The sequence below is a fragment of the Haemorhous mexicanus genome, chromosome 18, assembly GCF_027477595.1.
Source record: "Haemorhous mexicanus isolate bHaeMex1 chromosome 18, bHaeMex1.pri, whole genome shotgun sequence".
Taxonomy (NCBI): Eukaryota; Metazoa; Chordata; class Aves; order Passeriformes; family Fringillidae; genus Haemorhous; species Haemorhous mexicanus.
In genome coordinates this window covers 8,452,805-8,467,455 of record NC_082358.1, presented here as the reverse complement: position 1 = coordinate 8,467,455, position 14,651 = coordinate 8,452,805, and the positions used below count along the sequence as shown (strand labels likewise).

At 56.2% G+C, this 14,651-nt stretch overlaps 1 protein-coding gene across 4 annotated transcripts in view; it reads right to left on the bottom strand.

The window, feature by feature from the left end:
- Nucleotides 1–138: 138 nt before the first annotated feature.
- The window catches only part of NOL4L (nucleolar protein 4 like), a 63,142-nt gene continuing 48,629 nt past the window's right edge, over nucleotides 139–14,651 (bottom strand). For 3 of the 4 annotated variants that reach the window (XM_059862530.1, XM_059862528.1, XM_059862529.1), the window contains exons 3-8: nucleotides 9,635–9,906; nucleotides 9,047–9,232; nucleotides 8,774–8,965; nucleotides 8,564–8,686; nucleotides 8,102–8,303; nucleotides 4,535–5,277 (exon numbers count right to left, since the gene is read on the bottom strand). In XM_059862530.1, the coding sequence (XP_059718513.1) occupies nucleotides 5,078–5,277; nucleotides 8,102–8,303; nucleotides 8,564–8,686; nucleotides 8,774–8,965; nucleotides 9,047–9,232; nucleotides 9,635–9,906 (1,175 nt within the window). In that variant the 3' untranslated portion in view covers nucleotides 4,535–5,077. Of the gene's footprint in view, nucleotides 5,278–8,101; nucleotides 8,304–8,563; nucleotides 8,687–8,773; nucleotides 8,966–9,046; nucleotides 9,233–9,634; nucleotides 9,907–14,651 lie in introns of all 4 variants that reach the window. The other variant, XM_059862527.1, reaches the window with a different exon arrangement.

Here is a 14,651-nt window from a genome sequence, read left to right as displayed (position 1 = left end):
CCCACCCCTCTGCCCAGCCAGCATCCCCACACCCCTGGGCAGCTACATTTCCATGGAAGCTGCAAACCCCTTGGACCCTCTGGGTCTCCTGATGACCAAACCAGGAGATGGTATCTATACAGCGCTTGAAGAGGAACATTTATGGATGCAAAGGTTTATTATACTTAGTGAATAAAGCTGATAACGAAAAATCAGTATTTTCCATGAGGGAGAACTTTGCACAAACTTCAATGAAAACTTTTTTTTTTCTTTTTTTTTTTTTTCTCACAAAAACCAGACACTTCACAAAATTAATTTTGTCAAAATATAAGTTAAGCATAAAACTGGTGCCTTGCCCCCTTTGTGAGTGCTGCCACTGCTCTCTCTGGTACCCACGCTGTCTGTTACGGAATGGAAAGCACAGCTTATGTCAAGAGGAATGAGAGATGTTTTGGTTTGGTTTTTTTTTCTTCCTTTTAACACCTAAATTTAGATCCGCTCTGGTGACTGATGGCACCAACCTCTCGCACAGGGCCTGGGGCGAGGGGTAGTGCTGGGGCCAGCAGCACCCAGCGGGGCTCGACAGTGGAGGAGAAAGCCCTTTTTGTTATACAGTGTTTATTAAGTAGATTCAGTCTTATATATGATATACAGATTCAAAAGAAAAAAAAAAAGGATTCCACATACTTATGAAATCAGTGCATTTAGCAAGTAATACCATGGAGATAACAGCTCGATTAACAGCTCATTGGTCTTTGTTAAGTGAGGGGACAGGGAGTTGGCCTGTGCTAATCATTCCACAAACAGAACAGAATTAAGTTGCATCACATATATAATAGACACACATTCTAAGAATTAAAATATTAAGCCACATTTACTGGAAAAATCCACAGTATATAACACAAATAACTCTTATCAAGCTCGTTGAGGAGGAAGTGCTCATCTGCTTAAGAGCCACATGAAGTTGCATAGGTGCCTATCTGCAAAAATATCATTTCCAAAGGAATCAATTGATTAAGCAATAAAGTGTCACCTTAGAAGCTGGATTAAGTGCCTTACGCTTTCTGTCTGAGCCCTCGGGAAAGCACCAGCTTCCCAAAGAGCCTCTTCTGCCTCGCTGGGAGCCTCCCGTGGGACCGCGCTCCCACCTCCACCCCAAGCCAGCAGGCAGCTTGGGCGAGCTCACCCCCTTCCCTAAAGTATTCCCAATTCTGCTCAGGAGTGTTTTCCCCCTGCTCCCCTACATCAGCTGGACCCTACAGGCAGCACTGCCTCCCACCCGTGTGGGAGGAGGAGGAGGAGGAGGAGGAGGAGGATGGGGAGGCAGCAGCACTGCCCAGATCTGGTGCTTCAGAGCCCCGGATCAGCTCCCGACTGGAATTGCAGCTGATCCGTAAAACTACCCGGGGTGGGGGAATAAAATACAGCAGCTTGTGCAAAACCCAAAATTGCTTAGAGGGTGAGTGGGGTCGGTGGGGTGTCCCTGGGGTGGGCGCGTGGCGGTGGGTGGGTGAGGCTGTGGCTGGGTTAAGCAGACGAACTGGGTGAGGGGCAGCTTCCTCTTCAACAGCAGGTCTGGCAGAACACACGGGGTCGGGAGTTCTGTACATGTAAACAGTACACTTTCACTGAGTCCAAAATTAGGAGCAAAAATACAAAGGTTCACATTGGTCTTAGGTAGATACAGGCGAAGAACTGAGCTGTGCAGCTCTGAAACAACCGAACGAAAGTTTCTAAAGCACCACTAAATTATATAAAAATCAGACCATGGACGGATTGTAGTTGGTGTCTGGTGAAATACTATGCTACCTTGTAAAAAGTTTTACAAAAAATTACAAATCAAAAGTATATTAACCCTCTGAGTTCAAAGCAGCATTTTTTTTTTTTTTTTCATGAACTGGTACTAAATCCGATGGCCGCTCCGGGAGGGAAGTGGCCCTTGGGAGCGGGGAGGTACAAGTTACATCAGCTCACAACCCCGGGAACGCTCTCCCATAGAGAAACAGCATCATGGGAACTGCACATCCAGGGCAGGATGGGTGTGTTGAAATAAAATAAAATAAAAATAATAATAATAAAAAGAAAATCTCTTTTTTTTCGACCAGTGATCAGCTTTTCTTAACCAAACCCAAGACCATCCAGACCATTTGCCAACCCAGCATTCTCCTTCCACCTCTCAGATATCTGGAAAGCCGGTGTATTCTGCTCCTGCTTGTTCCTTCTTGTTGAGAACCTGGACTATCAATTCCTGACCCCGTCCTGCCCACTGAGAGCGCAGGAATGTGGCTGTGAACAGTCCTGGAGCACAGGGAGCCACGGTGGAGCACGGAGCAGCTGCAGAGCATGGAGATGTCTGTGGAGCTCATGCCAAAGGAACCAGAACGCTGTGGCTCACCAAAAAAAAAATTAAATTAAAAAAAGAAGGGGAAAGAAAAATAAAAAGATCCCTGACAGAAATTCGGAGTCAATCCCATTTGCTTTAAAACTTGTCCCAGATGTGGCTGTCACCAGGGCTTTGGGAATCTGAGTCTGTATCATTCAGCTGCAGGTATGAACATCAGGTGCTGGGACAGGGTGGTGTTGGGCACCCTCCTTCACAACGCGGCCTCGGTGTCCTCTACAGCAGTTTGACCACGTGTGAGAGCTCCTGAACTTCCACATGTGCCGAGACAGGTTCAGAGGTGATCAGGAATGACTTGGATAAATAAAACTTAACCCAACTGTGGCTGTTGGTGGTCTATCCATGTGCCCCCGGGCTACCTCTGTTTCAGTACAAACTGATGGCAAACTTATGGCTAAAGGTTCCTCTGCCTCTGCCGAGGAGGGAGGCACCGGCGTGGGTGGGAGACCACGGAGAGGGAGAATCCCGGGACAGCGATTGTCTCTGCCTCTCCTGCCTGAACAGTAAGACTTTCACAAATGGCTGCAGTTACAGATTTTGTCAAAGGTTTGTTACTTCATGGTATTCACACAAAAATAAATATTTACATAAATTCCAAGTATGGGAGGATGCAGTGGACAAACCAAGCAGGCTTCTGAAGTGCTGGGGAAAGCGTTAAGTCTGAGCCCTGGCTGGGGCTGGTGCGCCCGGGGCCCCCTCCCCACGCTCCCCTGCTGCGGGTAGGAGGGGATGGGTGTGGCCACGATGCTCCTGGTCCAGCATCGGGTCAGGTCTAAGAGCCACCATCACCTCGTCTCTGCACTGACCCCTCAGCTGCAACCTGCGGCAAGGGGCTGGGTCCCTTTTCTCCAAATGCTACGGAAAGTTAAAGGTTTGGGGAAAACAGTCAATGCAATGGTTGATCCCTTCTGCTGTGGGGCCAGGCACACCTGGCCTCAGGAGCCAGCAACTTCTTCTGTTCTGAGACTAAGAGCAGGGTAAAGTTTTGTTTTTCTTCCAGTGTGTGGAGCATCATGGGGTACAGAAGGTACAGGGGAACTGCCCGGGCCCACTCCTGGCTGGACCAGCGGCTGCTCAAGCCTGTGCCACCAGCGTTGGCCCCTGGAGCAGCAGCCCCCGGCCGCTGGCTCCGAGTGGCCAAAAAAAAGATAAAAACTGGCTCCAAACCAAGAAAGTTCCTACCTACAAAACAGCTTTACACTTATCAGATTTCTATCTCATGGTGTGGACTTCAGCCAAGTGGGGGGGCTGTGGGGGACAGGGAGCAGCGGGACCCTCGCTGGTCTCTGCACAGCTCCAGAGCACGTTGCATTGCTGGGCTGGGCTCAGCACCCCGGCCGGAGCGAGGTCCCTGGGTTAGCAGCACTGGCAGTAGGTATTGCACTGAGCAAAACGAAGTGCATCGTTGTGGGGGGGTGGAAACAGGGCAGAATGGTCATTGGACTACGGTTCTTCCACACTTTGGGAACTGTGGGCTTGTTCCAGGACTGTGAGCAGGGAGGGGGAAGGATCCTGGGCCCCGGAGAGGACTTTGTCAGTTCTGCTGCTCAGTGCTGCCCAGAAGCGGGCGGTCACCACTCCAGCTCACCTCTGGGGTGAGCCCTGGGGCTGCCCTGCCTCACACCCCGCAGGACCGGGCGGTTCAGATCCCGTGCTCCCCGGGGCTGGCTGCAGACGGAGCGGAGCACACGGCCGGGCGCAGCAGGACCCAGCTGGAGGTTCCAGCCTCCTCGGCACGATCCCCATGTCTGCAGCACTCACTGTTCCCCAGGACCAGCGCTGCCAGTCCTGGAAGAAGCCCACAATGGAGTGTGAGGTAGAGTACAGATGGTGACCGCAAGACAGTGTTTCTCAGGTATCTCCTTCCTTTCTTCCTTCCTTCTCTTATCTGCAATGACTTTAATGAGTGCGAGATGTCCTTCCAGCCGGAGGTCTGCTGAGCTTGCTGAGTCTCTGCGGGAGGTTCAGACCCCACTGCTGCTACGGGACCTCTTAGAACAAAGGCCTAAGCAGGACGCTTGCGCTGCTGTTCAGCTCCCACCTACGCTCACTGGAGGCTGAGCAGCCTCGATGTCAAGGGCTGGATGGCAAACTTGCTCCCTGTGGGACAAGGGTTCACCAGAGAAACAGGCAGAGCTGCCTGGAAATTAGTAGTGTAGTGATATGGAATGTGTTATTTCACAGGAATAAATTCCTTCTGATCAGACAGACAAAAAACTGGCAATCTGTACAAACTCAAAAGAATCCATTTTCAGAAAAATAAATTACTAAGGGGAGAGGAGGGTCCATTTCTCAATAAATATGTGATTCAGCTCACCTAAGACTTGGAAATTATCCAGGGATGGGAATCTAACATTTGGGTCCACAAAGGTTATTCTAAATACATCTGCAGCCCCAAACCTCCCCAGGCTCCCTTCTGCCCTTCAAAGTCCCACATCCTTCCAAGCTGCAGGGCTGGCTTCTGGTCGGCCGGAGGCACGGCTGTTGGTACGATTCCAAAACGTGTCCTTGTGCCTGAAGTCCCAGGTGCTTGGAGTGTAAAAGAAAACAGGTCTTTTGGATCCCACCTTCTAAAACTACATGTGCCCACCGCGTGGCGGGAGGACGATGGTGGTCCTGAGCAGGACACCGCCGGGAGCCTCTTTCTAGCAGGTATAAATTGTCTTGTCGACCGAGGAGCAATGCAGACACGGGGAGTCAGTTCTGCTGTAAAATGAGGTTTTCCAGTTCGTCTGCAGAGCGGAGCAGGAACGCCGCCGACTCCCGGTAGCCGGCGATGAGCTGCCGCACGGCGCTGATCTCCGTGGGGCTGAGCTGCGCCGCCTGCATGCCCCGGCTGGTGCTGTTGGACGGGGCTGTGCTGGAGGCCCCACCTTTCATGCTGAGATCCGTCGGACCTGCCATGGAAAAGTGAGAGGGAAGCTCAGGCACAGCAACCTTTCCCATGCTCATCCTGCTGTGATTCCAGACCTCTGCAGCACTTGGAAGGTCCCCACAGTGCCTGGATAACGTGAGGAGCTCCGGCTCCCAGGGACACCAGAGCAGCCACTCACTGCCTCTGCAACAGGAACACAGGTCCAGAGGAGCCCACAGACATGCTGCAAAGGTTGGAGCACCTCTGCTAGGGGGACAGGCTGAGGGAATTTGGATAGTTCGGCGTGGAGAAGAGAAGACTCTGGGGAGACCTCAGAGCTCCTTTCAGTACCTAAAGGGGCTCCAAGAGAGCTGGAGAGGGACTTTGGACAAGGGCATGGAATGACAGAACAAGGGGCAACGGCTTCAACCTCACAGAGGGCAGGCTTAGATGGGATACTGGGAAGAAATTCTTCCCTGTGAGATTGGTGAGTTTCTGGCACAGGTTGCCCAGAGAAGCTGTGGCTGCCCCATCCCTGGAAGCATTCAAGGCCAGGTTGGACAGGGCTTGGAGCAATCTGCTCTAGTGGAAAGTGTCCCTGCCTGTGGCAGGGGGTTGGAGTGAAGTCAGACTCAAGGGTTCTTCCAAACCAAACAATTCTGCAATTCTATAAAGAGGTCTCAGAGCCAATATGACAAAAATCCCATCCTGCAGCCTGGCTCACAGCTCTGTGAAGAGAGGGTCTGCTGGGAGGTAAGCCAGCTCCTGTCGGCACCTGCACCATCAAAATCACCCTCAAGGTTCTGGTTTTCCCTCTGCATATGGGGAGTAACATCCCACGTGGGCTGTGCCTCCCTGGGTTATCTTGATGAGTGACCCCAGAAAGTAAAGGCAGGGGAAAGTAAAGGCAGCTTCATGTTGGACTAAGTAAGAGAAGCAAAACAAAGAGCAAAACCCACACAATCAATTGGAAATGAGGAGAGCAGTGCCAGGAGATGTACTAGAGATGTGATAGTAGTCAGGAGAGGAGGCTGCTGAGGCTGCAGCCTGGAGGGAAGGCGAGAGACACTGAACCAATCCCTGGGCTGTGAGCTGAAGTGCTGCAGGCGGATGAAGCAGTTGGTGATGCTGGAGAAAGGCTTTGGGATGGCTGAGCCCCTGCTGGGTGGCCTGACTCAGCCATGGGACACCAGGGACACAGAGCAAGGACTGGGTGTTGTGGCTGCCTGCAAACCAGGATGGGAGAATTCAGCTGCCCTGAGTCCAGGTGGGTGGCACTGGTGACGGTGGCAGGGAGGGAAGCTCATTGCCCCAGGCAGAATGGAAAGCATTCAAGGAAAGCAATGCTGGAGCTGCGGGAGGAGCAGCACCAGAAGTGTTCCATGCCAAGAGAACCAGAGCTTCAAAGCGGGGGAGGAGGAGGAGAAGGAGGAGGAGGAGAAGGAGGCTCTCATGCGAAAGCAATTTCACTGGGCAGAAAAGGCAGCAGTAAACTGAGCCTGAGCTTGTTTCCCAGCTCACCAAGGGGGAAGGAGCTGGGAGCAGGGATGTGGGCCTGAGCAAGAATTGCCTGAGGTGGGGGATGGAGGGTGAAGACACTTCTGGGCAGCAAAGCCCTGCGGGGCCTCTGCTCAGAGGGAGGAGAAGACACAGCTCCTTGCAGAGTGCTCTTCCCTCTGAAGGACTGGGCAAGAGCTTGGGAAAAAGACAACTGCAACACAGAGGTTTAAAAATTCCCTAGAAAGAAAGGAGAGGTGCTGCACCCAGGGCCTGTTTGCTCCTCCTGGTGCTGCTCAGGGACCTTCCTGCATGTTCACTGTCTCACATGGAGGAGCCCAAGGAAGGTGCCTGGCAGTGGGGACCGGGTGGCTGTGCTGTTCTGGGGAGGAACCATTGCTGTGAGGATTAGGTCTCAGCAGCTGGAGGCCGGGACAGGATCTTTATTCAGGGTTAAGAAGCATTAGGAAGGGATGATAAGAGTTAATCCCAGACAGGCATCTCTCAGGCCTCCGGAAATCACATCCTTCCAAATCCTGGCTCCCGTCGGGGTGGGCTGGGGCAGGAGCCCAGAGCGCACCAGGACAGGCAATGGCAACCCAGGGATTGCAGGAGGACTGGACAAGGACTGGCAAGAGATCCAGCCCCTCCTGCCACCACTGCTGCAGGACAGAGCCAGAGGGAGCACTTGGTCTCATCCCACACCTTTTGCTCCAGGTGTGGACAAGTCACCAAGTACCTCAGAGCCTTCCTGTGTGCCCTGCTCCAGGATACTCTTCTCTGTTCACTTGCGCCTAATCTCAAGCTCTGCCTATGCTCTCTTTCCACTTTACTGTCTTGCAGCATCAGTGCTGTTTTCTCAACTGTTCCCAGGCAGTCCCCAGCCCCACAGAGCCCTCCTGAGCTGTGGCTGTGCCCCCCACCCTGTCCCCATCCCTGAGAGCAGAACTGCTCATACCAGCAGGAGATCAGGGCAGCGATAGGCGCCCGCTCCTGTTAATAATTAACAGAGAATCTGGTATGAATTCTCCTTTTTTTTTAAGTGACACTCCTTCCCTCCACCAGTGCCACCCAAACCGTCCTTCCAAGTGCAGTTCAACAATTAACCACCTGCTGATGACATGAGCAGAGCCACCGGACAGAAGGGACGAGAGGGGATTTCGGAGCAGCTCGGTGCAGTGGTGGGAGACATGCTGGCGGGACTGGGAGCTCTGTGGGAGCTGTGGGAGCTCTGTGGGAGCTGTGGGAGCAGCCTCTCTTCCAGCAACCAGCTCAACCCCACAGTGGGCATGCCAGGAGCCCCTGGTGCACTGGGGTGGGGCAGAGGTGATGCCAGGGTGGGCTCCTTGTGCCCTGGCACGGCCACTCACCATTACTGTGGTTGCCCGTCTGGAGGGATGCGGGGGGCTGCAGGCTGCCGCCCAGGGAACCATAGCCACGGTAGCTGTAGTTCAGGCTCCCATTGATGTAGACTGGGTCTTGGGAGTAAGATGAAGCTGGCAGTGAGTAGGAGGAGTGGGTGATGGCTGTGGAGTCTCTGGAGTGCTGCTTGTCTAGAGCGATCGGTTCGTCCTGCAGAAGGGAAACACAGACCTACTCCAGCGAGGAGCCTGGCTGTCCTCTGTGGCCAGCAGGATGGACAGTGCAGGGATGCCTGGTGTCCTGAGGCTGCAGTGTGTCCAATCCAAACCAGCATTCCCATCCCCACTGGCCTCAGGACATACCACAGGGCTCTGTTCTGCAGCCCCTCACACTTTCAGAAAGACCATTGACCCCACCATAGGACACTGCCAGTTCTGCTCCCAGCCCACCTCCAGCTGCCAGCACTGTACCTGGGAGGTCTGGTAGATCTCCAGCCGCATCCTCTTGGCTGCTTTCCGCGTTTCGCTCTCGCAAGCAGCGGCCAGGATGTTCTCCGCCATGGCTGAGGTCAGGTGAGGTGGTGTGGGCCTGGTCTGCAGGGACACAAGCAGAGGGGCTGCTCAGGGATGTGCTGCTCTGGGCACTGGGACTGAGGGCAGGGCACTGGGGTGGCCACTCACCATCTCCATCCCGTTCTTCTTCATGCGTCGGCAGGACTTGAGGTAGGTGCGGATGCGCTTGCGCGCCCGCTCCTGGAACTCGGGGAACTGCCGGCTGCAGGACTCGATGATGGCCTGGATCTTCTCCTTGGGCTGCTTGGAGATGGGAACCATCCTGTCCAGATTCTCGTCCACAAAAAGGCGCACGAACATCTGCAAATGAGAAGGCAGAGGCGGTGGGAACTCTGAGATGGAAGGCAGGCGAGCTCACCCTCCCTGTGGAGCTCTCCTTACATTGAAGGCCTTTAGCCTCTCTGGGTCCATCCCCTCCGAGTCATTGATCTTATCATTGTCTTCATGGTCGTCGTGGTCATCATCATCTTCATCAGCTGTGGGGGCCCTGCCGACAGTCAGGTCCTCGGGGCAGCCGCTCACCTCGGTCTTGATGGAGTCATAGCTGCCAGAGCTGTATGGCGGGGACTGAGAGGAGACAGGGGTTACCACCAGCAGCTCTCACCTCATGCACCTGCCCTTTCTTCTTGTCTTGCTACGTCTGATCCCTCCCCTGCAACCCAGGGAGATGAACCAATGGCCAGGCTCCCCTGCGTGTTACCTCCTGCCTGCTTTGGGCGGGGCGGAGCATGGTGGCCTCAGCAAGCCTGTGATAACCTGGTGGCCCCATGACAGCTCAGGCTGGTGGGGCCATGGCTCTGCCTGATCCTGTGGGAAACATTGCCTGACTCATCATGAATGGGCTCTTTGTCACATGGTGGCTGTGGCACAGCTGGTCAGGGGTGAGGTGAGCCCTCTGCAGTGCCCAGCCCTAGGGCAGCTGGGGTGTGGGGCATGTCCCTGGCTCTCCCAGAACATCCCAGGCCGTACCTCTGCTGTGGTCTTCACCCCGTACTTGACCCTGCTGCGCAGCCCGTCGGCACTGCAGCTGTCAGACTGGTAGGAAGGGGTGATGTGGGCAGGTGTGAGCTTGTCACAGAGGTTGATGGGCTGGTCGTCAGCAGAGGCAGTGAAGTCCATGGGGGCTGCGGTGCCATTGCCGTTCATTTCGGGGAAGGCACTGTCACCCTGCGTGCTGCTGGAGGTGGAGGGGTTCAGGGTGGAGGAGCCATTCCCACTGCAGCTCTCCGATGAGGAGTCATCTGCAAGGAAGGATGTTTGTCACCCCCTTGGCAACCTATGACCACCGTCCCGAAGCTGCTCTGGGCTCACTTGGTGGCTGAGCTGCCATTGGGAGCCAGGCTGGCACTACTGCACTTTGGACCCTGGGATGCAGCAGATGCTGGTGTCCATGCCTGCAAGGCCATTGTCACAGGGATCCACTCCCTCATCCCTCAAAGCACACCAGGTGCTGCCGTGCCCCATGCCCGAGCCACCCATCCCTCCGCAGGTGACAGTCCCCACGCCTCCGCCCTTGGCCATGGTGCCTGGGCTTGAATAAGAACTTTGGAATTTGGTCCTTTTCAGTTTCTGTTTGCATTGCAGGGAGGAGAAAGGGGCACTGCCTCTCCTTGCCAGGTCCCCTGCCATCCTCCTGGCCCAGTTTGGGGCTGGGTGCAATGGGAAGTGACAAGTTCCAGCACAGGTGGTTAAGGAACATGCAGTTCTGCAGAGCGCTGGGCCATGGGGATGACACACAAGGACAGGCTCTCTTGTGTGGGAAAACCCTGAATCCATGGTGCCTGGAAGCAGCATTAGGAGCTCTGCTCACAGCTGGCACCACCCAGCAAGGCTCCTCCTTGGCATGCTGCTGGAGGGAAGGGATAGGGGCTCCATGATGTCCTTCCTGTCTCACTCAAAGCCCAAGTGAACTATACCCTGCATGGACACCCCTGTTCCCAGTTTCCACATGCCCTAGAGCCATCCCCACAGCACATGCAAAGCCTTTTTCCCACCACACAAACAGGTCAGGGCCCTGGCAATGGCGGTGCCACTCACACCCAGTGCACAGATCTTGGCTGCATTCACACCCCAGGCCCTGGCACCATCCCCCTGCCTGTGCCTGCTCCCACCACGGCGGCTCCCGAAGGACAGCCCTGCAGTGGCAGAGAGCCCAGCACTGCCTGCACCCACCCTGCCTGCACCTGGCCAGGGAGCCCAGCCCTGGGGCCAGGCACGACATTTCAAACTGCTCAGCCTGTCCCCTTCCCTCCCCCTCGCCGCAGTAAATCCTTTATTTCATTAGGTGCCTGTGCGAGAGGGAAAGGGCGAAGCACGTGGGAGCCGCTTCCTGCGCCAGCGTGCGCCGGGCGGTGAACAAAGAAGCTGTCGGCAGCGAGGAGCAGATGGCCGTCCCCGCGCCCGGCCCGGCCACTGTGGGACAATGGGCCGGGGCTGTGGGGCGGCCGCAGCCCCGGCCGATGGCTCCTGGCACATGGGCGCCAGGTCCAAAGGTGTGCAGGGCGGCGGGATGGTGCCCAGCTGCTGCCATCCACCCTCCTCCTCCTCCTCCCTCCCCTGCCAGCACCTGCGGGAAACTTTCCTGCGAGGCTGGGCGAGTGCTGCGGTGACCCTGCGGTGGCCCAGGACTTTGTATCCCTTAAAATAAACATACTTGAGGACACTCGGGCATCCCAGCCGACCGTGGGGCCGGCCGGGGCTGCCGCCGCGTGTCCCCAGTCACCCCGCCACGGGCGCCAGTGCTCGCTGCCCAGCCTCGCGCCTGCGCCAAGGCGGCTCCTGGCCCCATGAGTCCCTAAATTAAAAGGTCCCTACTGGAGCTCCCCGCTCAGCAGAGCTCCCTCCCCCTCCTTTCCCTTGCGCTGATCCACTTATTCGTCTGAGCGATGACCAGAGCTGACCTAATCCCGGGGTGGTGTTTATGTGCCGGGTGCTCCGGGCCGGTGGCAGGCGTCACCCGCCCCACCACGGGGCTGGGTCCTGGCAAAAGCCCTTGGTGCCAGCGCTCTGTGCCAGGGACTGCGGGGCTCCAGAGGGGCTCAGCAGCCAGCACTTATCCAGGGGCACCCTCCAAGCCACCTCTCCAAAACGAGCTCCAGTCTCCAGTCCCAGTGTTGCAATGGTGGGCTGCAGTGGGTGGCTGCATCCCAGACCACGTCCACAGGTTCCTGCTGCATCTGGAGGGGCAGGGTGTTGGGGACACTGCCACCTCCTGCTCCCCACACCCCTCCTGGCCCAGGGCACTGGTCTGGTGCCGAGTCCCCCAGGGTTTTGCTGTCCCTCGGCACGGGTGCAGGAGCAATGCTGGCTTGGCTGTGGCCCCAGCAGGAGCGGGCAGGTGGCCGGGGGTACAGAGGCCTCCCTGCCCAGGATGGCGGCTGTCCCTCCCCCAGCACTGCTCTCTGCGCCAGGGGAGATGGGGCTCCCAGAGGGAGGCTCCAGTCTCATCCAGCGATGCCTCTCGGAAGGATTAAGGAGAATTATTCCCATGCACAGAGGCACGAGCTGTAGGCCAGGCCCCGCCATCGGCCTGGGCACAGCCACAGCAACAGCGCTGGGCCAATCGGCGCCGTGGCCAGGATGATGGTGGGGACCTCCTCCCCCAGCTCCCCTGGCATGGCTGCCTGCACAGCAGAGCTGGGGGCCCACCATGGCACAAAATCCCTGCCAGGCAAGGGCACCAAGAGAGGCCTTTGCCTCTCTGGTCACCTGGGAGAACAATGTGCAGGTTCCCTGAGCATCCCCAAACCTGTCCTGGGCATCCCCAACCTCCTGTGGGCACCCCTGCAGGGACGAAAGCATCCTCAACCTGCTATGAGCAACCCCAGACATCCCCAGTCTGCCTTAACTACCCCCACTCCCCCTGGGCAACCCACTCTGCCCTTGCTCTGCCCACCTCCAGCCTCCTCACAGCCCCCAAGTCTGGCCCCCCATTCCTGCAGGCAGTGACAGTCCTGCACTGGCTGCTGACACCAGACGGGATCCTGGGGGTGACACCTGGACCGCCCCGATTCCTCCACGTCTCAGGTTTTCTTTTGTGTCACACAAAACACACACAGCAGCAGCTACATGTCAGGTTTCCACCCGATGCTGCTGCGTTTACGAACCCTGGGTTTGCTACAGGCAAAAGATATTGCAAACAAAAGAAGATGTTTCTAGGAACCTGCCAGGTGGGATAAGGAAATGAAATGGGAATCTAATATCAGTAGCCAGCACCTACTAAAAGAACAATTTAGTTTATACAAGGATGGATGCAAGTAAATAATGAGGTTTTTAAACCCATGAGCTACAGTTATTTTCTTATTTCTGTATTTTTACATGGTATGCTCTACCAGAAGCTCCACACACAAAGTGGTGGGTTAATCTCAGTAATGTGAGCAGAGAAATGGCCACAAATTCAAACTGGTGAGTCCTTGGGTCCAAGTGAGAATGGCCTCAGCCAGCTTGAAAATGCAGACAAGCTCAGGAGGGAGCTGCAGTCTTCTTGTTGGGATGGATGGGCCAGGGATGGGGATGGGGAGGGGCTGCTCCCTGGGCACCTTCACTGGGGTATCTCCAGCCCACAGTTATTCCTGAGAGGAGCTGGGGAGTGGGACCTGAGGGAGAGGGAGCAGGAGCATTCCCACCCTGGGTGCAGGGATCAGATTTAGGCTCCTGCCTCGCTTTGGCAGCTGTGTCAGGACTCTGAGCAGCGGTGGGGCTGCGTTGACCACACTCCATTTCGGCAAAACCCACCAAGCTCCAGAGCTTGGAGAGGTTTTCCTCATCTCCCAGCAGTGCCCAAAGCACATGTCAGGAGCAGGGCTCCAGCAGCAGCAGGCGAGCAAGGCCAGGCTGCGCAGCCATGAATATATTCATTATCAACCAGCACGAGCCTGGTGAGCTCCCTGCTCACGGCTGGAGCTTGGCTGCACGAGGAGCCCCTCTAATGAGGATAATTGGGAGCCCCCCTGCTCCACCCCCGTGCCCTAATTGAAGCAGATGGAACTGCAAAAACAATGTCACTTCTAACCGGTTTGATCTTTCGGTTGGAAAACGGGACTATTTCGTTCTCCTGTTTAATCCCCTCGAGCTGGGGCTCCTTGGGCTGCATGGAGGTGGAGCAGCCCCTGGCACTGTGCAGTAGAGGTGAGGCTGGAGAGCCCAACAGAGGCAGCTGGCCCTGAGGTCCATGGAGTGCTGCCCTCTTTGGCCCCTCTGCAGAGGCCGGACCACGACAAGACACGTGGTGAGGCTGGTGAGGTGGCTGTGGGGGAGCAGCCTTGTGCCTCTGCTGCAGCCCCGGCATCTCCCCAGCATCAGCCCAGGAGAGCAAGAAGCAAAATGGCTTCTTGGGCCGCGGTGCTGGGGGAGGAGGGGATCAGTCACTTATTAAATGAATTAATCAGGGCTCAGCGTTTTCATTTTGAAGAGGCTGCTGGATTATCCTTGATTTCTGTGGCGCTGGATTTGAGGAGATCAGGAGGGGAAGGGGCGATTTCCAACACCTGCTCCCCAGGAGATTTTATGGCGGGGAAGTGGTTGGGTTTAACGTCTCTGCCGGCGCAGGCCACCGCACCACTCTCCAGAGCAGAGTTAAAGATGAATGGGGCAAATTGTTCCTCCTCCTGTCACATCTCCAGAGCAGAGACAAAACCTCTTTTGACTCAGGAAACAATGAGCTTATGTAAGAGCCAGCGGCCCACGGAAACCTCGCCGCAGCCCCGCACCATGCAGTGGGCCAGGGTCCACCCAGCTCTGCCCACATCCCGCTGAAATGGGACCCCTGGCTGGCCTTGGGGCAGCCCTCCCTTGGCTGCTGCCCACCTGCCTGGGCGGTTGTGGGTGTCATGGCCATGCCAGGTCCCACCAATGACCCTCGGTGCCCCAGGGGCCATCATGGATCCACCAGCCCTTGCCCTGCCTGCTACGGCTCCACGGGTGATGGCAGTGGTTCTGCCACACCTGAGTCTTCCTGTGGCTCGTGGGTGGGTCTGTCCCATTTCCA